The sequence below is a fragment of the Amblyraja radiata genome, chromosome 33, assembly GCF_010909765.2.
Source record: "Amblyraja radiata isolate CabotCenter1 chromosome 33, sAmbRad1.1.pri, whole genome shotgun sequence".
Lineage (NCBI taxonomy): Eukaryota > Metazoa > Chordata > Chondrichthyes > Rajiformes > Rajidae > Amblyraja > Amblyraja radiata.
The window spans coordinates 28,477,100-28,501,474 of record NC_045988.1 but is presented as its reverse complement, the minus strand read 5'-3'; the positions used below and the strand labels follow the sequence as shown (position 1 = coordinate 28,501,474).

General features: G+C 48.2%; 1 protein-coding gene across 4 annotated transcripts in view; it reads right to left on the bottom strand.

Annotated features, from left to right (window-relative positions):
• The window catches only part of nfrkb (nuclear factor related to kappaB binding protein), a 115,540-nt gene that overhangs the window by 24,678 nt on the left and 66,487 nt on the right, over positions 1-24,375 (bottom strand). For 3 of the 4 annotated variants that reach the window (XR_004416762.1, XM_033049875.1, XM_033049877.1), the window contains exons 18-24: positions 24,181-24,304; positions 20,798-20,877; positions 18,233-18,441; positions 12,281-12,551; positions 7,932-8,129; positions 4,634-5,362; positions 1,882-1,988 (exon numbers count right to left, since the gene is read on the bottom strand). Coding sequence is in view for 3 of the 4 variants with exons in the window: in XM_033049875.1 (XP_032905766.1) it covers positions 1,882-1,988; positions 4,634-5,362; positions 7,932-8,129; positions 12,281-12,551; positions 18,233-18,441; positions 20,798-20,877; positions 24,181-24,304 (1,718 nt within the window). In the remaining variant the exon portion in view is untranslated. The remainder of the gene's footprint in view (positions 1-1,881; positions 1,989-4,633; positions 5,363-7,931; positions 8,130-12,280; positions 12,552-18,232; positions 18,442-20,797; positions 20,878-24,180; positions 24,305-24,375) is intronic. The other variant, XM_033049876.1, reaches the window with a different exon arrangement.

The window sequence follows — 24,375 nt, the reverse complement described above, 5'->3', positions numbered from 1 at the left end:
TAAAAAGGACCTGGAGGGTAGGCTTTACACACAGAGGGTTCATCGACTATACTCAGCATTTAACACCGTTATCCCCTCAAAACTGATCACCAAACTCAGCGACCTGGGCATCGACCCCTCCCTCTGCAACTGGATACTGGACTTTCTAACTAACAGACCCGTCTTCAACCACACCTCTTCAACCCTCACCCTGAACACCGGCGTACCACAGGGCTGTGTGCTGAGCCCCCTCCTCTACTCCCTCTTCACCTACGACTGCACACCTGTACATGGTACTAACACCATCATCAAGTATGCAGATAATACAACGGTGATTGGCCTCATCAGCGACAACGATGAGTCGGCCTATAGGGAGGAGGTCCAGCTCCTAGCAGCATGGTGCGCTGACAACAACCTGGCCCTTAACTCCAAGAAGACAAGGCGGGGTCATTGTGGACTACAGAAGGTCTAGGGGCGACACGCACACCCCCATCCATATTAACGGGAAGGAGGTGGAACATGTTTCCAGCTTCAGGTTTCTGGGGGTCAACATCTCCGATGACCTCTCTTGGACCCACAATACCTCAACTCTGGTCAAGAAGGCTCACCAGTGTCTCTTCTTCCTAAGGAGACTAAAGAAGGTCCATCTGTCTCCTCAGATTCTGGTGAACTTCTACCGCTGCACCATCGAGAGCATCCTTACCAACTGTATCACAGTATGGTATGGCAACTGCTCTGTCTCCGACCGGAAAGCACTGCAGAGGGTGGTGAAAATTGCCCAACGCATCACCGGTTCCTCACTACCCTCCATTGAGTCTGTCCAAAGCAAGCGATGTCTGCGAAGGGCGCGCAGCATCGTCAAGGACTGCTCTCTCCCCAGCCACAGACTGTTTACCCTCCTACCATCCAGGAGGTGCTACAGGTCTCTCCGTTGCTGGACCAGCAGGTCCAGGAACATCTTCTTTCCTGCGGCTGTTACACTACTTAACTCTGCACCTTGGTGATTGCCAGTCACCCCCCCCCGGACACTCCTTCCCCCAGAAAAATTGCACTACTGCTACTGTTTGTACATATATATATTTTACTGCTCATTATTCTATGTTTGCTCTTCTGGGTGAGATGCTAACTGCATTTCGTTGTCTCTGTACTGTACACTGCACAATGACAATAAAGACTGAATATGAATCTGGTGAGTATATATAACAAGGTGCTGGAGGAGGTAGTTGACGCAGGTACATGGATGGGAAAGGCTTAGAATGATATGGGCCAAAACCAGGCAGATGAGATGAGTTTAGATAGGCATTGTGGTTGGTATGGACGAGTTGGGCTGAAGGGCCTGTTTCTGTGCTACATGAATCTTGTCTGGAACATGTTCGAGTGGACTCTTTGGGCTTGTGCTGTCCCCTTTGGGAAGGAGTGCAAGACAATGACACACCTCAACTCCCGGCACAATGTTTCAGGCAGCAGTCTACAGCGGCTCCACCAACCCCATCAACTCCTTGCATAACCTCGCATCCCCATTGAAGGAAACATATGCCTGACCTCTACAATAACCTGCTTGCTCAGATTCACCCAGTTCTGCAGGGTGCAATGGCATCGAGCAGTCCTGTCTGCAGTTACTGCCACAGCCCCTTCCCCTACAGGCACTGACGGGACAGTTCATCTCACAACTTCACCTCACTTATCGTACATTTAATATCCCATTGTTCTATCCATTAACAATCTCTGCTTACATTTCTCTGCAGTGAAATCAGACAAGCCCGAGCACCTTACTCTCCCACCTCTGCTGTCCCTGGTTGGTAGCAGGGAATGGCCAGGGTACATTTATCAGCTTCACTCATTCAGCACTAACCCTGGGCCAGTCAGCTTCACCCTGCCCAATCCATTCTCCGCATCACTTACTTTGCCCCGAGGTTGCCCTTGATTATTGGTCCCGCCATCACGCCCTTTCCTTTGAGAGGTTGGTTCAGCACTGACAAAGGCACGGTGATGGTAGCAGGCAGCTTGGTCTGTAAAAGGGAAACAGGCATGTTAGTAGTTCATACGGGGCAGAAACAGGCCCGTCAGCCCACCATGTCTATACAACCAAGTATCCATCTCCTCTGTTTAAGTGTTTAAGAAGGAACTGCAGATGCTGGAAAATCGAAGGTAGACAAAAATGCTGGAGAAACTCAGTGGAAACTCGGCCCGAAACATTGCCTATTTCCTTCGCTCCATAGAAGCTGCTGCACCCGCTGAGTTTCTCCAGCATTTATGTCTACTATCCATCTACACTAATCCTATTTACAATCATTAGCCTTCCATGCCCTCATGATTCAGAGAGGGAGAGGGAGAGGGAGAGGGAGAGGGGGGGGGGGGGGGGGGGGGGGGGAGAGAGAGACACACACACATACACACACAGCTGATTGTACCTATGGTGGCTATCTATCCGCCTCCCTTTGTGGGACAAAACCCTCAGTCACTGACAATGCTCTTTATCTATCTATATATATATATCTATATATATCTATCTATATATATATATCTCTATATATATATGATCATTTATGGTTCATTTGCAGGAGAGTTGATTATGTCTAGAGCTCACCACGTCCCATGTTGGATCAGCTACATGTACACTTCCATAAGTGTGCAGATTCTCCTCCATTTACTACCGACTACCGCTTTAATTCCCTCACACTCTCACGCTGACCCCTCTGTCCTTGGCCTTCCACACTGCTCCAATGATGGCCAATGCAAGCCCAAGGGACAGAGAGCCACCCTCCATCTCAGAAACGAGCAGTCAAGTCTCAACAAGTCCATCACAGTTATTGTTTCTCAAACTGTCCGCTGGTGGGTCGTTTGTCCCCACCCTTACACATACCTTCACCACAACTTGCCAGATTCAATTGCTCCTGATCTCTAACTTATCACATGCCTCTCTATTCTTTCTCTATTAGAATTATAGAGTCATAGAAAATAGGTGCAGGAGGAGGCCATTCGGCCCTTCGAGCCAGCACCGCCATTCATTGCGATCATGGCTGATCATCCCCTATCAATAACCTGTGTCTGCCTTCTCTCCATATCCCTTGACTCCACTAGCCCCTAGACCTCTATCTAACTCTCTCTTAAATCCATCCAGTGACTTGGCCTCCACTGCCCTCTGTGGCAGGGAATTCCATAAATTCACAACTCTCTGGGTGAAGAAGTTTTTTCTCACCTCAGTCTTAAATTACCTCCCCTTTATTCTAAGACTGTGGCCCCTGGTTCTGGACTCGCCCAACATTGGGAACATTTTTCTTGCATCTAGCTTGTCCAGTCCTTTTATAATTTTATATGTTTCTATAAGATACCCCCTCATCCCTCTAAACTCCAGTGAATACAAGCCTAGTCTTTTCAATCTTTCCTCATATGACAGTCCCGCCATCCCAGGGATCAATCTCGTGAACCTACGCTGCACTGCCTCAATCACAAGTATGTCCTTCCTCAAATTAGGAGACCAAAACTGTACACAATACTCCAGATGTGATCTCACCAGAGCCCTATACAACTGCAGAAGAACCTCTTTACTCCTAACTTCTCTGCTATTTAATACTTGTTTCATTTATAACCGCCAGTTTGTTCCAAATATGGACTGGAGTTGAAACGTTGCCTAAGGCACCTCTGAAATCTCTCCCCTCTCACTATAAGCTTATGCCCTCTAGTTTTAGAGCACCATGGGAAAAATATTATAGCATTCACGTTATTCATGATCTTGGACACATCTTGTCCCCGGTCACTCCGTTCTCCCGTTAGGGATAAGGAACAGCAGTGTAAAAACGCTCACCTCCAGATTCAGGGACAGTTTCTGTCCAGCTGTTGTCAGGCAACTGAACCGTCCTATCAGCAACTGGTGAGTGGTCCTGACCTACCATCTAGCTCATTGGAAACCCTCAGACTTTATCTTGCACCTAAGGTTATTCCCTATATTCTGGACAGCTCGATTGTGCCATCTTTCCACTAACTGGATAACACACAACAAATGAAGGCAAATGTTCCAAACACCACTGTGTACTGTTCTCCCACATCTCTGCAACACCCTTCAGGGCTCGAACATTTACTGTGTGAGTCCGCCTCTGGTTTGACATCCAAAGTACAATATATCTCACTTGTTAGAGGTAAATTCCATTTGCAATTCCCTAGCCCACATCCCCAACTGATCTAGAATCTGTTACTTAGATATCCTATTCAGATTTGTAGACACGGTCTCTCTCTCCATGCTCACTATCCCCAATCAGCCCGATTACATATAGTACTCAATTATCAGGGATATCAAGGAAATCAGAACTGCAGCTGCTGGAAATCTGAGATAAAAACAGAAATTTTGGCGACACTTAATAGGTCAGGTGCATCTGTAAAAAGGGAAACAAGACTTAATGGTTCGTCCAAGTTCCTTCAAAAGTTTTTTGATCTGAAATGTTACATTCCAACCATCTCCTCTGCTCCGCTCCTTGCAATATTCAATTTGGCACGGAGAGCGTAGTGTTATTGGAGGCACATGGTGGATGAATGGGAGCAGACACTTTGGTCCCAAGATGGTGCCTTGTTAGGGCCAAGGCCACTACTGGGACCTCGCTAACACTGGGTGAGTCAGTGCCTCTAGACACCACGAGACAAGGCCAGCGCTTCAACTTACCGCCTGTGTAGTGGTCACCATGGTTGCACTGACAGGAACCTGCCTGACTGTGGCTGTACCCGTTCCTATAGAGATTGGCAGTCCAGCTGTTGGTGTCACCTTGGTGACGGCCTTTGATGCAGCAGTGCTGACTGTTGTTAGTGTGACTGCAGCTGAGGATATTGCACCTGCAGCTGTGAAGGGCTTGCTGGAAGTTGCCACGGCAATGGCCTGTCCGTGTTTGGGAATGACCCCGAGTCCGGGCATGATGCGGATGGTGGCTGTCGGCTTGGTGTCCGTCGAGGAGAGGGGAGCACAAGCTTTGCTCATCTGGTCAGCAACGGTTACAGCCAGGGCGGGCATTAAGCGGATGGTGGCGCTGGTAGCGTCCGTCACTTTCAAGTCTGGTGTGACCTTTACCATGGCGGAGGTGGCGGAGGCACTCGTGCAGCTGGAGGTCTTCACCAGGGAGTCCGTGGGCTGCACGGCTGGGGTGACGTGCAGAGTGGCTGAAATGCCCTTGGTCCCGAGCATGTCAGGGGTGAGTTTGACGGTGGTGACCGGGGCTTTGGTCAGTGTGGCCATCATATCCTGTGTGATGCGCAGCACCGTCTGGCCCTTGGAGTCGGTGGTGATGGAGGACGGTGCCAGGCGTAGTACGTCCTTCCCCTGGATACGGATGTTGGTCGCCGTTAATGGAATTCCTGCGCCCGACTGGGTCTTCATGCCAAGCTGGCCCGCAATGGCAACCTAGACAACAAACAGCGTTTGTCAATTACTGGCAACATTCAAGAAACAAACTTCAGTTTTCACACTACAAGCCCAAGCTCAGAACTGCAAACAGGGCTCTTGATTCTGTGCACACACTCGTCAGAATCTGAAACCACAGCAGAATATTCTGTTGATCAATTAACTTCTGCCACAGCTAATGGCTCAGGTAGTTTATAAAACAACCACTCACAATCCAATCGCAGTCATTCACTGAGTGATCTGGAAATACAGGGGCCAAGACCAGAAACAAAAACTCCAATCAACTCTATCCAATCCTGAGTAGGTATTGAAATGACACAATCGGATAAGCATCACTGTAGTTAATTTCCCTGTGGTTAGTTCTAGGAGCAGAAATAGGCCATTCGGCCCATCAATTCTACTCCACCATTCACTCATGGCTGATCTATGTTTCCCTCTCAACCCCGTTTTCCTGCCTTCTCCCCGTAACACCTGACACATCTTACCAATGAGATGATCAATGGATCTCAGCATTCACATCATCTTTGGGGCAAAGACAAGATGTTAGGTCTCGGGTAGTGAGGTATCACCAGGAACAATCTAGAGCACAACACTCCATCACCTCTCAAGGAAAGGTCAACACCAATAATCATCTGAGTAATGGAATGTTCAACGTTCCTCCATTTCTATGCTGCTGTTGATGTAAAATCCAGCGTAAGAGAGTTGGGTCTCATTACATTCCAGTCAACAGTGTCTCGGATCCACTCTGAATAACAGCCCTCCCAGCACTTAAAAAATGCAATTAAACTGATCAAACGGGACCTCCCCTCAACAAAGCCACACTGACCATCTTTGATTAATCCTGTCCTTCAGAATATATTCCAATAACCTCCCTTACACCAGTTAGATTTGCAAGGCTATAATTACCTGGCTTATCTCGTGCCCTCCTTGAATAAAGATACCACATTGCTGCCCTTTAGTCATCTGGCACCTCACCAGTGGCCAGCAACTTCCTGTCTGCCCCCAACAATCTCCTCCCTTCCTTACACTAAGCAACTCTTGGTAGTATTGGGGAAGTTGAAACCCCTCCTCTACTATAACTATTAATCTTACACCTCCCTGTGAATTGACTAAATTTCCCAAGATATTCTATACGTATATCAGGAGCAAGATGGAAGCCAAGGAAACAGTGGGTCGTATTCTATGCATGGAGCCAGGAGATGTCAACTGAGAAGAAGGTGGAAGATGGGGAGTACAGGGGGAGTATGTGGATAATCTGGAGCAGGGCAGTATGGAGGTGATGTTGGATGTGGCATTTTATGCCAATGCTTGGGAGATTATTGGAGAAAATCCTTTACATACATTTGAAAAGGCAGGAACTGATTAGGAAAGGAGAGTGTGGCTTTGTGTAGGGGAAATTCTGTCATTCGTAATTTAACTGAGTTGTCTGAGGAGATTGTTGAGGGCAGAGGGGAGGGAGTCAGCCACACTGACATCAGGAAGGTATTTGATAAGGTCCCATGGTATGATAGGAGGCAGAGGTGATACTGGAAGGATGGTTTTCTGCGGAGGCCTGGTTTATCGTAGGGATCAGTGCTATGACATACATTAGCAACTTGGATACATTAGCAACTTGGTAAGCTTGCTGACGAGATGAAAGGTTAGCCATGTTGTGGATGGCAAGAAAGGCTGTCGAAGGCTACAGCAAGACCAAGATCAAATGGAAAGTTGGGCGGAACGTCGGCAGATGGAATTTAATCCTGACAAATGTGGGGAGAGGCATTTTGGGAAATCACAAAGGGGAAGGGCACATACAGTGAATGGTAAGACAGTAAGAAATGTTGATGAACAGAGGGACTTTGGGATTCATCCAATTTCCTGAAAGTCACACCACAGGCACGTGGGAAGAGGGCACGTGGCATTCCATAATCCAGGAATTTAAAGCCCTCCTTGCAGCACCATCTCTGCAGCCACATATTTGTCTGACCTATCCTCCCATTACTCTATTCCATGCTACCACATGGTAACATAAGTAAATCAGAGATGACAACTTTGGAGATCCTGTATGTTAATTAAATAAACAAAAGCTAATGGATCACATAAAATAGGTTGCCACAAAGTAAAAAGGGAGATTCTTCCGGTGAGAATCTAGTGAACTAGTTAACGTCAAAGAACATGCAGGATTGGAGAAGGTGAAATTTCAAGAGCACATCCTTCAGAAAGTCTGAAGGCGACAGGAAAATAAATTTGAAAGAGTATATCAAATGAAAAAGGGATAGTTAAGAACAAAGTAAGACAGATTAGAAACTAAATGGTAATCTGTGTGCAAAGGTGTCACCATCATAATGGAAGTATTTGGACTTAGATGATGGTGGGGTGTGAAACACTTGCTTGAAAGGTGTGGAGACAGGAACCTTCATCACATTTAAACAACACATGAGAGGTGCTCAGTGGGATGAGCTGGCACGGACACAATAGGATTCCTCGTGTCAGAAACACCCATGATTCTCAGGATCCATTGGGCAACAATGTCAAACAGAGTCCCCGCTCCCCCCCAGCAGCCAGGCCAGGGCATATTCACTGTGCTCACCTGCCTCATGATGCTCTGGCCAGCCACGTTCTGGAGGATGGTGGTGGCGGAGCTCGACGCAGCACTGCTGAGTGTGCTGGACACCGTCTTGGAAGCCGTGCCGATTCCAGCCATTGTTAGATTTGCTTTTGTGGAACTTTGCTGAATGTGAACAGTGCTGACCCCAGACTGTGCCTTCACTGGCACGGTCAGAATAGACTGCAAGAAGAAAGTAGTGAGGAGTCAGTCAACTCATCTCTATCGAGAAACTCAGCTAGAACAAGAACATGAATTAAATCCACCTCCAGACCATCAACAGTGAATCCACTTCAACAAGCAAAGCAGAAGTCGGGCATGTGAGGTATCTCGGACATAGGTCGGGAGAGATTGGACCGGGGGGGAAAGGATGGCGTCGAGGTACGTGGAAATCATTTCCGTGGGTCAGGAGCAGGCAGAAACAATGGGTCTGCCAGGGCAGTTGTGTTTATGGAATTTGGGAAGAAGGTAAAACCGGGCTGTGCGGGGCTGGGAAACGATAAGGTTGGAGGCTGTGTAAGTCAGACAGCCAGATGTGATGAAATCAGTAGTGGTCTGCGAGATTAAGGCCTGGGGCACGTCTGTGGGATCATGGTCCAAGGATATGTAGGATGAGGTGTCTGATAGCTGTCGCTTGGTAGACGTCAGCTCGCCAGACTAACACGGCACCTCCCATGTTGGCAGGTTTGATTATAAGGTCGGGGTTGCTGCAGAGTGAGTGGAGGGCTGTACGTTTAGAGGGGGTGAGGTTAAGTAGGTGAGGGGAGTGGAAAGTTGGAACGGCTGATGTCACGCCGGCAGTTGGAAATAAAAAGGTCAAGAGAGGGTAGAAAGCCGTTCTGAGGAGTTGACCCCAAGATGAGGGGGACCGACCGGTGGAGATGGGAGAATGGGTCATCACTGGCTGATGAGGACTCCTTCCCATAGAAAAAGGCTGGGAGGCGACGGAAGAAAAGCTCTACGTCATGGCGGACCCGCTGAGGTGGGGGCGGAGAGGAACGAAGGCGAGGCCTCTGCTGAGGACAGACCGTTCCGTATCAGAAAGGGGGAGGTCAGGGGGGATGGTGAAGACACGACAAGTGTGGAGGTTGGGGTCAGAGGAGGGCCGGGGAGTGGACAGAGGCCGAGGCAGGGACTGGTGGACTGATGGTGGATGTTCAGAGAGGAGGGGGTTGTGAGGACTCTTGTATGGGTGTGGTGGGGTGTGGTCGGGGTAACCTGGTTGAAAGGGGGGTTGGGGTAGACCCATCTTCAAAAAAACATATTTACTTACTGAGGGCCACAAGAAAAGAGATCAGAGCATAACTGAGGCACAAACTACAACTTAGGAAACCAGCACGGTGGCAGTTGCTGCCTTACAGCACAAGAGACCCGTGTTCCATCCTGACTACGGGTGTTGTCTGTACGAAGTATGTACGTTCTCATCGTGACCTCCGGTTTCCTCCCACATCCCAAAGACCTACAGGTTTGTAGACTAATTGGCCTGGTAAAATTAAATTTGTCCCTCATGTGTGCCGGATGGTGTTAGTTAATGTATGGGGATTGCTGGTCGGTGTGGACTTCGGTGGGCCGAAGGGCCTGCTTTCATGCTCCATTTCTAAACCAAAAACTAAACTAAACATAAATATTAGGAAACTGATATGTTGATAAGGGGAAGTGCAGGGAAGTGGAACAAAAACACAAAGTGGGAGGAAACCAGCACCTCGAGATAACCTTCACGGTCACAGGAAGAACAAATAAATTGTCCAGACAACAGCTCTACTGCTGCACCAAGCTGTAATCTTACAGCAGTGAAGGGCTGAATGGCCAGTTTATGCTTGTTTCATGTCATGCCAGGAGGCAAGGCTCCACCCTCGTCTTTCCCTCCTGTGTGAACTGTCTGGTGTTTTGGGGCAGGTCTCCCTGCCTGAAGCTCGGCTGCACCTTACTGGCTGATGCCAGGTGCAGACAGTAAGGATGGCTCTCTCCACCTGGACAAGGAAAGTGCAGGCAGGTAGGATCTGTGGACATGATGCCTGAATGTTGCAACTGGGAACCATGACTCATGGGATCCAGGTAGCAAGGTACCGAGTGTGTAGGAAGGAACGGCACATGCTGGTTTAAATCGAAGATATACACAAAATGCTGGAGCAACTCAGCGGGACAGGCAGCATCTCCGGAGAGAACGAATGGATGAAGTTTCAGGTCAAGATCCTTCTTCAGACTGAAATGGATAATGAATTGGCTTCATGTTAGGAAGATGAGGAAGGCTGTTTTTCGGACCAGAAGCCTGTGACTTGGGGTGTACCCCAGGGATCGGTGCCGAGTCCATTATGTTTGTGGTTTGGATCAACAATTTCAATGAGAATGTACAAGGGATAATCACTAAGTTTGCAGATAATACTAATGTGGGTGGTACCATAGACAATGAAGATTATTATCAAGAATTAGTGGATCTGAATTAGCTGGGTAAGTGGGCCGAGGAATGGCATTTCAGATGTGTGAGGTGTGGCATTTTGGAGGTCAAACCAATACAGGACCTTCACAGTGAATGGCAGGGCCTTGGGGAGTGCAGTGGTGCAGAGGGATCTGCGAGTATAATACATGGTCCCTGTAAGTGACATCACACGTACACAGGGTGGTGATGGGGGCTTTTGGCACACTGGCCTTCATTAGTCAGGTATTCCGAGTATGGAGTTTGGTTACAGTTGTACAATACATGGGTGAGACCACACCTGGAGTTAGGTTCTGGTCACCCTGCCACAGAAAGGATGCCATTAAGCTGTAGAGTGCAGAGATGTACGAGAATGTTGCCAAGCCTCGAGAACCTAAGCCAAAGGGACAGATAGGACACTCAAACTTTATTCCTTGGAGACAGAGGCAGAGTGGTTGTCTGAAAAGCTGTATAAAACCATGAGGAAAATAGATAGTGTGAATGTACAGGTCTTTTCCCCCAGGGTAGGGGAAATCAGGAACTAGAGGACATAGGTTAAAGGTGAAAGGGGAAAAATTGAATAGGAACCTGAGGAGCAGTTTTTTCCACACAAAGGGTGGTGGGTATATGCAACAAACTGCCAGAGGAGGTTGTTGAGGCAGGTACTATAACAAAGGTACACAAAAATGCTGGTGAAACTCAGCGGGTGCAGCAGCATCTATGGAGCGAAGGAAATAGGTAACGTTTCGGGCCGAACCCCTTCTTCAGACTGATAGGCGGTGGGAGGGAAGAAGGAAGGAAAAAGGGAGGAGGAGGAGCCCGAGGGCGGGGGGGATGGGAGGAGACAGCTCGAGGGTCAAGGAAGGGGAGGAGACAGCAAGGGCTAGCAAAATTGGGAGAATTCAATGTTCATGCCCTCCGGACGCAGGCTACCCAGGCGGAATATGAGGTGTTGTTCCTCCAATTTCCGGTGTTGCTCACTCTGGCAATGGAGGAGACCCAGGACAGAGAGGTCGGATTGGGAATGGGAGGGGGAGTTCAAGTGCTGAGCCACCGGGAGGTCAGGTAGGTTCTTGCGGACTGAGCGGAGGTGTTCGGCGAAACGATCGCCCAACCTCCGCTTAGTCTCCCCGATGTAAATCAGCTGGCATCTAGAGCAGCGGATGCAGTAGATGAGGTTGGAGGAGATACAGGTAAACCTTTGTCGCACCTGGAACGACTGCTTGGGTCCTTGAATGGAGTCGAGGGGGGAGGTAAAGGGACAGGTGTTGCATTTCTTGCGGTTGCAACGGAAAGTGCCAGGGAAGGGGGTGGTACGGGAGGGAAGGGAAGAATTGACGAGGGAGTTGCGGATGGAGCGGTCTTTGCGGAAGGCAGACATGGGGGGAGATGGGAAGATGTGGCGAGTGGTGGGGTCACGTTGGAGGTGGCGAAAATGGCGGAGGATGATTTGTTGTATTTGCCGGCTGGTGGGGTGAAAGGTGAGGACTAGGGGGACTCTGCCCTTGTTGCGAGTGCGGGGATGGGGAGAGAGAGCAGTGTTGCGGGGTATGGAAGAGACCCTGGTGCGAGCCTCATCTATGGTGGAGGAGGGGAATCCCCGTTCCCTGAAGAGAGAGGACATTTCCGATGCCCTGGTGTGGAATGCCCTCCATAGATGCTGCTGCACCCGCTGAGTTTCTCCAGCATTTTTGTGTACCTTCGATTTTCCAGCATCTGCAGTTCCTTCTTGAACACAGGTACTATAACAATGTTGACAAGACACTTGGACAGGTACAAGTGAAGGAAAGGTTTAGAGGGACAACTGGGGGCAACTTAGATGGAGTGGACGAGTTGGGGTGAAGGGCCTGTTTCCATGCTGTGAGACTATGAGTGTGGCTGGGTCCAATGTGCTGGGGCTCCTGGTCTTGCTGCTTCTTACCTGAGGTAGCACTTTAGTGTGAGCAGAGGCGGTGACGGTGGGCAGCCGGATCTGGTGCTGGTGCTGCTGCACTTGCTGCACCACAGAGGGTGGGTGTGCAGCCGTGGCTATGCCATGCTGGGCGGTGACTACCCGCACCTGGGGAACGTTGGCAGTCACTGAGTGAGACAGCATCTGAGCCTGGGTCTGGGGCCCTGTGTGAAGTCCTGGCTGTGATCCAGATACAAGGTTCCCAAGCTGTGGCATTGAGGGCGAGGACATCAGCAAAACACTGCAAACAAGAAGCAAAGCCGTCACATACAACATCTGTAAACATTCGCAGCTCACAACCCTCCGATCAATATTCACGCCAGCACCACTGATCCTCTTTCAATATTTATCCTTGCCTTTATGTAACACTTTCAATGAGAGCCCCTATCACCACTTAACAAGATGCCACCAACAGCACCATTTACAACACAATCATCAGTGTTAGTGATTCTGGTTGAAGATCAAACAACCAAAGAGAACCCTTAACTCGATCAAAAGAGGTGGAGAGGAATCTCATCCCCTTTGGGGAAAGCAGACCAGGTCTCAGCTCAACATCCCTCAAACTCCAGGAATGTTCGGGAGAGAGCCTCCTATACTTCACCAGGCTTTAGCTGGGACGTTAGTTTGCTAACGTTAGTTTGCTGTTTACAGAATGTTAACAGACATAAAACTAGGAAAATACATATTAATGGAAAAAGTATGTGAAGATTAGAATATCCTGCTGACTACATATTAGTTTTTCATGTATAATAATAATAATAATGGATGGGATTTATATAGCGCCTTTCTAATACTCAAGGCGCTTTACATCGCATTATTCATTCACTCCTCAGTCACACTCGGTGGTGGTAAGCTACTTCTGTAGCCACAGCTGCCCTGGGGCAGACTGACGGAAGCGTGGCTGCCAATCTGCGCCTACGGCCCCTCCGACCACCACCAATCACTCACACACATTCACACACAGGCAAAGGTGGGTGAAGTGTCTTGCCCAAGGACACAACGACAGTATGCACTCCAAGCGGGATTCGAACCGGCTACCTTCCGGTCGCCAGCCGAACACTTAGCCCATTGTGCCATCTGTCATCCCCATGTATAGACTACTGAATGCTGCCATTCCAGAATGGGATATTCTGCAGTGGAAACTATTTCTGCAGATATAATCTTCTTTCACAACATTATTGCAGAACTGAATACTTTGTAGTAAATATTGTGTACATAAGTCGCTTCTCACATCAGGTCATTGACCAGTTGCCAGCTGCCTGGCCAGCTGCCTGACCAGCTGAGCATTCCCTGCATTTCCTCCTTCACATTTTCAGCAAGTTTTTCAATTTCAGGTTCCATGGTGTCGTAGCGGCACCTAGTGGTGGCCCTGGCAATGTCAAACCCTCGCTATTGGCTAGCGCGGTGGTTGAGCGGGGGAGATTTTTTGCGGGTTTTCTGTAAAACCATTCATTCGAGCTGCATGCGGTTGGAGCGAGCGTCGTTTATTTTGGTTTTCTATATCGACTCGGGTAAACACTTTATTTTCATAAAAAAATAAAGAACTTTGTTATACCCGACTGTCTCGACTCGCCAAACTGGTGACCCCGTTAGTCCGATTGGTACTCAGACTCTCAACATGCAAGCCGCACCCATCCTCGATTCCCAGCTCCTCCAGCAAAACACCGTAGGCCTGGAACTGCCCGTTTTCTGGGCAGAGCAGCCTAAGTGTGGTTCGCCCACATAAAGGCCCAATTCCACCTTCGAAATATCGTTGCCAACGACACCCGATATATTTACGTGGTCGGGGCGCTCAGCCAAGAGACGGCCACGCGGTTGCTGCTCTACCTACAAGACCCGCCGGCCATCGGCAAGTACGAGGGCCTCAAGGCCCTACTGCTCCGTACCTTCGGGCTCAGCCGCCGAGATCGCGCCGCCCACCTGCTCCACATGGACGGCCTAGGTGACCGGAAACCGTCCACCTTGATGAGCGAGATGGTCGCGTTGATGGACGGCCATCGACCCTGCCTGCTTTTCGAGCAGGCGTTTCAGGAGCAAATGCCCCGCGAGATCCGCCTGCTGCTCACCGGGTTGGACTTCACAGACCCTATGCAGATCGCCAAGCGGGCCGACAAATTGTCGCCGCGCCGCAACCGCCCACCGGGGACCGGGGTAAGCGCCAGTGGTGCCTGCCGATGCCGACCCCCCTGCACGTTTGTGGGAAATGCATCGGCCGATTGTCAGTAATGGCGATCGGCCAAAACAACCGCCTCTACGTACGAGACCGCCATTCATGACTTTGTTTCCTGGTTGACAGGGGCCATCGACAGCATCCTCCCCCCGACTGGGTTGGACACCCGTGCTGGCACCCTGTCCTGACTGCCGCCAACAGTAGTACTATCCGCACCTATGGCACGCGGACCCTATCCCTCAACTTCGACACCCGCCCATACGACTGGACCTGTACCGTTGCGGACGTGGCCCAGCCGCTGCTGGGCGCCGACTTCTTCGGGCTTTTTCACTCCTGGTGGACGTAAGGGGTGGGTGCCTCCTTCCACTGGCGGGCCCCAGCCCCGCGACCCCGCGGAACCCCCCAGCCCACAGCTGAACGTGGCGGCTCAGGTCGAGGGCTCGTATGCCTCCCTACTTGCGGAGCTCCCAGAGCTACTCACCCCAGCTACTCGTTTCGGCGCGGCGACCCTCAAGCACGGGGTAGTGCACCATATCACCACCATGGGACCGCCATTACACGCTCGGGCCCACCGGCTCCCGCCGACAAGCTGCGCATCGCCAAGGAAGAGTTCAAACTGATGGAGGACATGGGGATTGTGCGGCACTCGGATAGCCCGTGGGCATCCCCATTACACATGGTCCCTAAAGCATCTGGGGGGTGGAGACCATGCGGGGATTATAGGCGCCTGATCGCCGTTACGACCGCTACCCTGTCCCACATATCCAAGACTTCTCCGCTCATCTTTTTTCTGAAGGTGGACGTGGTCCGCGGTTATCATCAGATCCCTGTTCACCCGGACGATGTGCCAAAGACCGCCACCATCATCCCGTTTGGGCTGTTCAAGTCCACGCAGATCACAGGGAGAACGTACAAACTCTGTACAAACAACACCCATAGTCAGGATCTCCGGTTTCCTCCCACATTCCAAAGACGTACAGGTTTGTAGGTTAATTGGCTTGGTAAATGTAAAAGTTGTCCCTAGTGGGTGTGGGATAGTGTTAATGTGCGGGGATCGCTGGTCCTGTTTACGTGCCATATCTCTAAGCTAAACTAAAGTAAGGTTAAGACTGCAGTACAGAAGCCAATTAGATAATGGGCCACAAAGCATTGCAAAAAAACAAACCTCGTCAGGATAATACCAATATTATTTTAAATGGACCTTTAAAGTTTGTGGAAAGGCACTTGGACCAACTTCACCAAGACCACAAGCCAGAAAGCAATGGATTAGCAATACCAGATTGACCCATGGGGAGCAGAGGCATCCGTACTCATGGAGGTCCCTGTTGAAGATAATACTTCATCAGCCATTCCCCAGCTCTGAATAGAACTTGGGTTGGTTTCACATGGTTACTTTTGAGAAACACCATCCAAAGGAAGAGTGCACTAGAAATGAGAAAATACCACCAGAATTTTTGATAGTCGTGGGAAGCTTTATACATAATGTCAAGAGCGTTTCACTCCTGCTGGAGGAAGTCGGGTACTATAACAAGGACACCTTGATATTTACTCTTTCTATACATCTGGAAAGATTCTTTGGTTTATTGGAAGGGAAGAGATGAAAGGACAGAGGATAGGTGTTGCACATCATCTAGAAGGTATGACACCTGCCCTTTCATCTCTTCCTGCAGAGGCAATGGTTCCTGTCCAATTCTCCCCATCCCCTATTCTGTATTCTGTGTTCACAATGCAGTCTTCTTTACATTGGAAAAACCCAACTCAGACTTGGTGACCACTTTGCAGAGCACCTGATTTCAGCCTACAGGAGTGATCCTGAACTTCCTGTTGTCTGCCTCTTTCGTTCCCCATTTTACTCTCGCTCTGACCTTTCTCAGTATCTCTCTTTGGATCCTTGACTTCATCGGCAGACCTCAATCCGTGCGGATTGATAACAAAATCTCCTCCTCACTGACCATCAACACAGGTGCACTGCGGGGCTGCGTGCTTAGTCCACAGCTCCAATGTCACCTAGAAATTTGACGTGTGCTCCACTGTGGTTCACCTAATCACCATTGGTGATCAATCAGAAGAGAGATAGAACTCCAGGTTGAGCGGCACCATAACAACAACCTCTCGCTCAACATCAACAAGACTAGGAACTGATCGTTGACTTTCCAAAGGGGAAGTCGGGAGACCACATTACAGTTTTCATTGGTGGGTCAGTAGTGGAGAAGGTTGGCAACTTCATATTCCTGGGTGTTAACATCTTATTTGTCCTGGGCCCAGTACAGAGATTCATCACAAAGAAGTTGCATGTCTCCGAACACTCCAACAAACATTTCCACACATACTTGTGGACATTATCTGACTGGTTTCATCACGGGCTGGTACAGCAATTCCAATGCACAGGAACACAAGAGGTGGCAGAGAGTGGTGGGCTCAGCCTGGTCCATCACATGTACAGCCCTCCCCACCATCAGAAGCATCCATGTGAGGAAATGCCTCAAGAAAACAGCACCTAACAATGATCCCCTCCATCCCCTCTTCTGAAAGCCGAACCAAAGTCCTAAAGAGCTGCAACATGACTTCTTGACTTATACTTATTGCTCTAATCGAAGAAAGCAGGTATATCATACGCCTTCTTTACCTCTCTCTCTCTCTCTTTGTGTTGCCACTAGCGGGAAGTTATTGACCTGGACCCCGACCTCTCTGCATATCAATGCTATTAAGGTCTTGTCATTAACAGTATACATTTTCCTTACATTTCTGATGTCCCAAAGAGCAACATCTCCCACTTGCTCACGTGTCAGGTTCTCAGTGTATCAGGGGTTATGGGGAGAAGGCAGGAGAATGGGGTGAGGAGGGAGAGATAGATCAGCCATGATTGAATGGCGGAGTAGACTTGATGGGCCAAATGGTCTAATTCTGCTCCTATCACATATGACCTTATGACATTCAATGCCATTAGCCATTTTTCTGCAGCTGATCTAAATCCCATTATATACTTTGACAGCCTTCAGCACTGTCTGCAACTCCAGCAATTGTGGTGTTGTCTGCAAACTTACTAACTGCCCCATCTAGATTTATGCCAAAGTCATTTATATATATCACAAACAAAAGTCAGAGTACAGATCCCTCCATTGGTCATCTACAGTATACACCATTGGTCATCTACAGCATACAGCATACACCATTGGTCATCTACAGCATACACCATTGGTCATCTACAGCCAGAATAACCTCCTTCCATCGCAACAGTCTGTCTTCTGCCAGTATTCACATTATTTCCAAACTAATTATTGATTCTGCCTTAACTTAAAAGCAGAAAATGTATCTGAAAATGCCAGCTTGAGACTTCAGCTTCAGGGGAGAACAGGAAACCAGGGACAGGGAGAAAAGAATTTTGCACAGATGCAGATGAGAGGGAATATGAGACATTAACAGTATGAAATATCCTTCCTTGGTCATCTTCAATACAATACAATACGGTTTATTTGTCACATTACACATAAAGTGCAAGTGAAATGAATATGGCAGCAGCGGTACAATTATAAAGAACACACACAAAAACACAATAAAAATTTAACATAAACATCCACCACAGCATTCATGAGAGACAACAGTATTAGATAGTCACTGCTTGCTGTCATATAAAGAGCTACCGTATCATGTAATACTTGTCCACCCGCTCCATTGTACAGTCAACGTTTTCTGCAAGTATTCAGCACCAGGATTTGATTGTTTTGTGAAACTAGTTGTTTAGCGTAACTGACCTTTGACCAGGTTTGACCAGCTCTGGTGCACTGGTGGTAACGATTTTGCTGCCATCTATGGGTGCCGGCGGTGAGGTGGGTGTAGCTGGCAATGTCGGGGTGACTGGAGTCACAGGTGTGTGGGGCAAGCTGGAGTCTGCCAATACCTGGGTCCCCAGAGACTGCTCACACAGAGGAAGCTTTGTTGTACTCTCCTTACACGAGGACTTCTAGAAAAATCAAACACAACGTTAAAATCCATTCAAGCCTATGTGGAGGTAGAAAACATGGCGTGTGTTGCTGCCTGCTCACATGTAGTGTTCCTCACTCAGTCTGCTCATCTTCACTGATTTATTTACCCGTTAACAGGCAAGGTTCTATGGGAGCTGTCTGTGAGGAGTTTGTACGTTCTGACCATGACCTGCGTGGGTTTTCCCCGGGAGCTCCAGTTTCCTCCCAGAGTCCAAAGACGTGCAGGTTTGTACAATATTTGGCATGGTAAAATTATAAATTGTCCCTTGTGTGTGCAGGATAGTGTGTGTGGGTGATCGCTGGTCGGCGAGGACTCGTGGGCCGAAGGTGCCTGGTTCTGCACTGTCTCTCGAAACAAATTCTGTTTGAAGCTCCAAAACTCTGCGCAGAAAAATATTGCTCATTTCCATCAGAACTGGCTTGTGCAAAGTTAGAAAGAAATTCAAAGCTAAGGAGGAAGAAAAGGTCCAAATCCAACTGAGAGTGATTGATTGCTCTGATCATTTATTAACGGCTGTCATTGCAATGTGCAAAGGCAAGAACAGTAAAAGATCCAGACGGATACAGGATACGCCACACAGCAGCATTTATGATCAATGGAAATCTGAGTCAATCTTCCCAAATATTTTGCTAACATCAAATAGACAAATAATTCTTATAGTTTAACGCTTCACTCATGAAGTACTTAATCCATATCACCACAGGTTGAAACTCCTCTGGAAACAATTGAATTCAGGGCGCAGTCATTGTTGTGAATGATATGATTTCCAGATGGGCCTGTCATTGGATGAGCTTCCTCTGACAAAAATGTGGAGATTTCAGCCTTGAAAAGTCTGGCCCGCAGCCCACCCCTCGCCAGTTCCAGATTTCTGAACGGCACTTTCCTGATTGAACTCAACATAGAAACATAGAAATTAGGTGCAGGAGTAGGCCATTCGGCCCTGCGAGCCTGCACCGCCATTCAATATGATCATGGCTGATCATCCAACTCAGTATCCCGTACCTGCCTTCTCTCCATACCCTCTGATCCCCTTAGCCACAAGGGCCACATCTAACTCCCTCTTAAATATAGCCAATGAACTGGCCTCGACTACCCTCTGTGGCAGAGAGTTCCAGAGATTCACCACTCTCTGTGTGAAAAAAATTCTTCTCATCTCGGTTTTAAAGGATTTCCCCCTTATCCTTAAGTTGTGACCCCTTGTCCTGGACTTCCCCAACATCGGGAGCAATCTTCCTGCATCTAGCCTGTCCAACCCCTTAAGAATTTTATAAGTTTCTATAAGATCCCCTCTCAATCTCCTAAATTCTAGAGAGTATAAACCAAGTCTATCCAGTCTTTCTTCATAAGACAGTCCTGACATCCCAGGAATCAGTCTGGTGAACCTTCTCTGCACTCCCTCTATGGCAATAATGTCCTTCCTCAGATTTGGTGTATTTTGTGTGTTTCGTTGCTTTTTATTGGTATGACTATGGCAAATCAAATTCCTCGTATGTTGCAAAAAATACTTGGCTTATAAAGTATGATTATGATTATGTAAGGGGTTTGTTGGTCAGCGTGGACTCGGTGGGCCGAAGGGCCTGTTTTTGCACGCTATATCCCTAAACTAAACATTACCTCTCCTACTTCTAATCCAGCTCAAGACATAGGTCAGAGTTGCAGAAGCACATTGAGTTATTTTTGCTTGTCTGTATGCTGATTAAATGAACAGGGTTGGTGCTGAGTTTAATTCTCATCCGATGAGGAGAGAGGTAAAGTCATCTGACAAACCAATCCACAACAAATGGTTCAGGTCTCCTGATCCGGCAGGATCATGAAGGCACTCAGCTAGTGTTATACAGCAGACCCTTTGGCCAAACATCCATGCTGGCATAACTGGGATCTGGGCAATTCCAGGTTGCCTGCATTTGGCCCAAAGACATCTAAACCCATGCTGTCCATATATCTATCCAAATATCTGTTAACAATCGGAATTATATCCACTTCTGTAACTTCTTCTGGCAGCTCATTTTAGATACAAATATCATCCTCTGAGTGAAAATGTTGCCCCCGAGGCTCCTCATAGGTCTCTCCTTTCGCCCTTTCAGTCGATATCCTCCGGTTTTAGAATGATCTACCAAACGATAAGAGGCTGAGGGTGACATTATTTAAATGCACAGGATCATAGGGGGCATGGATAAAGTGAATGCTTACAGTCCTTTCCCTACTATGGGCAAAAGGCTGAGAGGTCACTTTATCCAAGCCTCCTCATCATCCTGTACACTTTAATAATGTCACCCCTCAGCCTTACACTCCAAACAACATACTCCCAGCCTGAAACAGCTCATAATACTCACGATCTTGGTGGTCAGCTTGGGTTTCTGTTGCAAGGCTTTCTTGGCTTTCGCTGCTGCAGCCTGGGCCTGGTGAATGCGCTCTGAAATATCCAAACCGAGAGTGGGTTATAGCTCAGGGACAAATCAGCAGCAGTCCCCGCCAGTACAGCCTGCCCCCCCTCCCGTACAGCCTGCCTCCCACAGATCAGCCTGCCTTCCCCCCCCCCCCAGTACAGCCAGCCTCCCACAGAACAGCCTGCCTCCCCCAGTACAGCCTGCCCCCCCCCCCAGTACAGTATCTCCCCCCCCCCCCCCCAGTACAGCCTGTCCCCCCTCCAGTATAACCAAACAAATGCTGGTTAATGAAGGCAGTTGTAAGTGTAGCAAATAACACATCAACAATCACTGGAGCCAAGCTCTCTCAAATGATTATTTATTCCAATATTTTTGGGTGAAGGCTTATTCAGCCTGTTTTTGAAAAGGCCTTGCATTTGCACTGATCACATCTGTTTGACAATGATTGTTTTATGAGGCAACCTGGTCTTGTAACAGTGATTGGTTTTTGCAGCGAGGGGGAAGCAGCTCATCTCTCTGGTGGCGACTACATTGAATATAACCCTAGCCCTCGCTCCGTGGCCTTGCTCCACCCTGTCTCAGGTGCTCCGTACCCACCTCTCCTTTGGCAGCGCTCCCATATCTGGCCTCTCAGCGCTCCAATCACCACTGTGCTCTTTGCTATAACCTTCCGTTTTGAATGTATTTTTCTTTTCACTAGAACCACCCAATAACAGAGTGATTGAAACACAGGCCGGAGTTGTGAGAGATGTCTGAGACGCGTGGGAATGGGGAACTTGACGGAGATAGGCTGGGGCGGGCAGGGTGGTTTGAAATCTCCCAGCCCAGAACCAGTGCAGGTGAGTGAGCACAGGAAGTGCAGCGGAAACACAAAGAGACACGGCGTGTACAGAGTGTAAACGTAGTCACCTCCATGATAGTGTTTGGAGAACATACTGGGTGCTGACTTAAAAGGAAAAATATATATATATTCCACCATTTACAGTCACAGCATCCACCAGTGCCTTTGTGTCTCCTAGAGTCATAGTCACATGGCACAGAAACAGGCCCTTCAGTCCAAGTCCACGCTGACCACAATGCCCCATCTAAACTCGTCCCTTTTGCATGATAGGCCTCTAAATATTCCTGTCCATGTACCTGTCCAAATGTTGTTATGGTACCTGCCTCAACGACCACCTCTTTTCCTGACCCTGGGAAAAGGACTCTGTGCATTCACCCCCATCTATCCCCATCACGATCGTATACACCTCCATAAGATCACCACTCAGCCTCCTGTGCTCCAAGGAATCAAGTCCTACCCTGCCCAATCTCTCACTCTGAGCTCCTCTTCTGCTGTGAATATAAATAAAATCTAAAATACTGAGAGCGTAAAAACATGAAGTGATTAGTACTCGTCAAGAAAAAGTACACAAGAAATGACTGGGACCTAAAACGGACACATGTCCTGGACCTGATGTTTTTTTGTATCTGATCTGGAAGAGGTGGCTGAAGAGCCAACAGATACGTTCATGAACGATCTGACAACGTTTCTTGATTCCGTAAATGACCCAGCGGATTGAACATGCAACACCACTATTCAAGTGAGAAAGGAAAAGAAAATGGGACTTGCAGACCAGACACCCCAACGGCAGCTCTCGGGAATTAGTCATCGACAGATAGCACAATGGGCTAAGTGTTCGGCTGGCAACCGGAAGGTAGCCGGTTCGAATCCCGCTTGGATTGCATACTGTCGTTGTGTCCTTGGGCAAGACACTTCACCCACCTTTGCCTGTGTGTGAATGTGTGTGAGTGATTGGTGGTGGTCGCAGATTGGCAGCCACGCCTCCGTCAGTCTGCCCCAGGGCAGCTGTGGCTACAGAAGTAGCTTACCACCACCAAGTGTGACTGAGGAGTGAATGAATAATGCGATGTAAAGCGCCTTGAGTATTAGAAAGGCGCTATATAAATCCCATCCATTATTATTATTATTATTATCGCGTCGTACAGTATTGAAACAGGCCCAATGATCTAACTCGCCCCCACCGACCAATATGCTCCATCTAAGCTTGTCCCATTTGCCCGTGTGGCCAATATTATATCCCTCTAAAACTGCCCTATACATGTATGTGTCCAAGTTGCTGGAACAGACACTGCAGAGCAGTCAGCCTCATGGCAGCTCTCAGGACGTTGCTGGGAAATACATTGCAGCAGCAGATGGAGCACATTGTTGGGAAATGTAAAGTTACTAGTTTTGGCATGAATGGAAAACAATGGCGAGATATGTAAACACTGGTGGACAGAGCTCAGAGGGTGGGTGGGAAAAACATTTGCAGAGATAAGAAACATTTAGGATAATAACTGGTAGAAAGGTCTCTATCCCAAAGGGATTGAGGAGAAGAATGACAAAGTCTTGCTAATATTTTGTAGAAGGACAAAGGACATTTATTGTCACATACACCAATTGGTGTAGTGAAATTTGAGTTGCCATTGCAGCACACCAATAGAGACCACAGAGAAGGTTTAGTGAGTCTGCATCTGTAGCACCTATAACCATATAACAATTACATCACTAATCACCTCTCCAGATGTAATCTCTTTATCTGTGTAAGGATACACTTGATGGAGTACAAGGCAGGTTAAATAGATTGATAGTGGACTGAGGAAAGAATGAAGAGGCTTCTCGTCTGGAGTTTTGAAGAATGAGAGAGGATATACATGACAATGACAAGGTTCAGAGAGGGAATTACATTGTTAGTAGACCTTATTTCATTTGTATAGTCTTAAACTGTCCCCTCACCGTTCCAGGGTGAGGGGACAGTTATTTGGGACTGAGATGAGAAGAAATGTCTACAAATAGGTTACTGGATCACTAGCTGGGGCAACAAATGTTTAGACCCCACGGCAATTGGACATAAGATGGTCAGCCTGAAATTGATTGATGGAACAGGCTCCAGAGCCCAAGGAACTACGCATGTTTCTGCTTCTGATGCCCAGGTCCACAGTAACCACAGAGAAGGCTGACAACTTGAAAGCTTATTTTGAAAAGGGACATGGGCCATTTCTAACTTTGTTGTTGCCTCATCTTTCCGTTCAGAGTTTTCTCCAGAGGCACTCATCCACGGAACACACCTTTTACCAGAGGCTAGAAGAAATGTTTGCTAAGGATTCAGTATTTGACTACAGGTTAACCAGTGCTGTGCCAGGTAAAAGCCTCCTTCTCCAGAAGGTGAAGCACATCAGATCCTTTGCATCATTCAGTACTCCTGGGAAACTAAGTTTGAACATGGCAAAGTGAAATCTGTTCAGCAGAGGCAAAGCCATCATCATCAGTATAGTCTCAGTAGTCTCACCAAACTCCTCCTCACTCCGGTTCCGGTGCAGATAGATCCACAACTTGCGCCCAATGTCGTACTTCACACATGGATCTTTCTCATAATGCAGTCTGTCCAGAGCTCCACTCACAACCGTGTTAATCTGCAAAGCAAATGCCAGTTCATAAGTGATAGGAGCAGAATTAGACCAGTCGGCCCATCAAGTCTACTTCG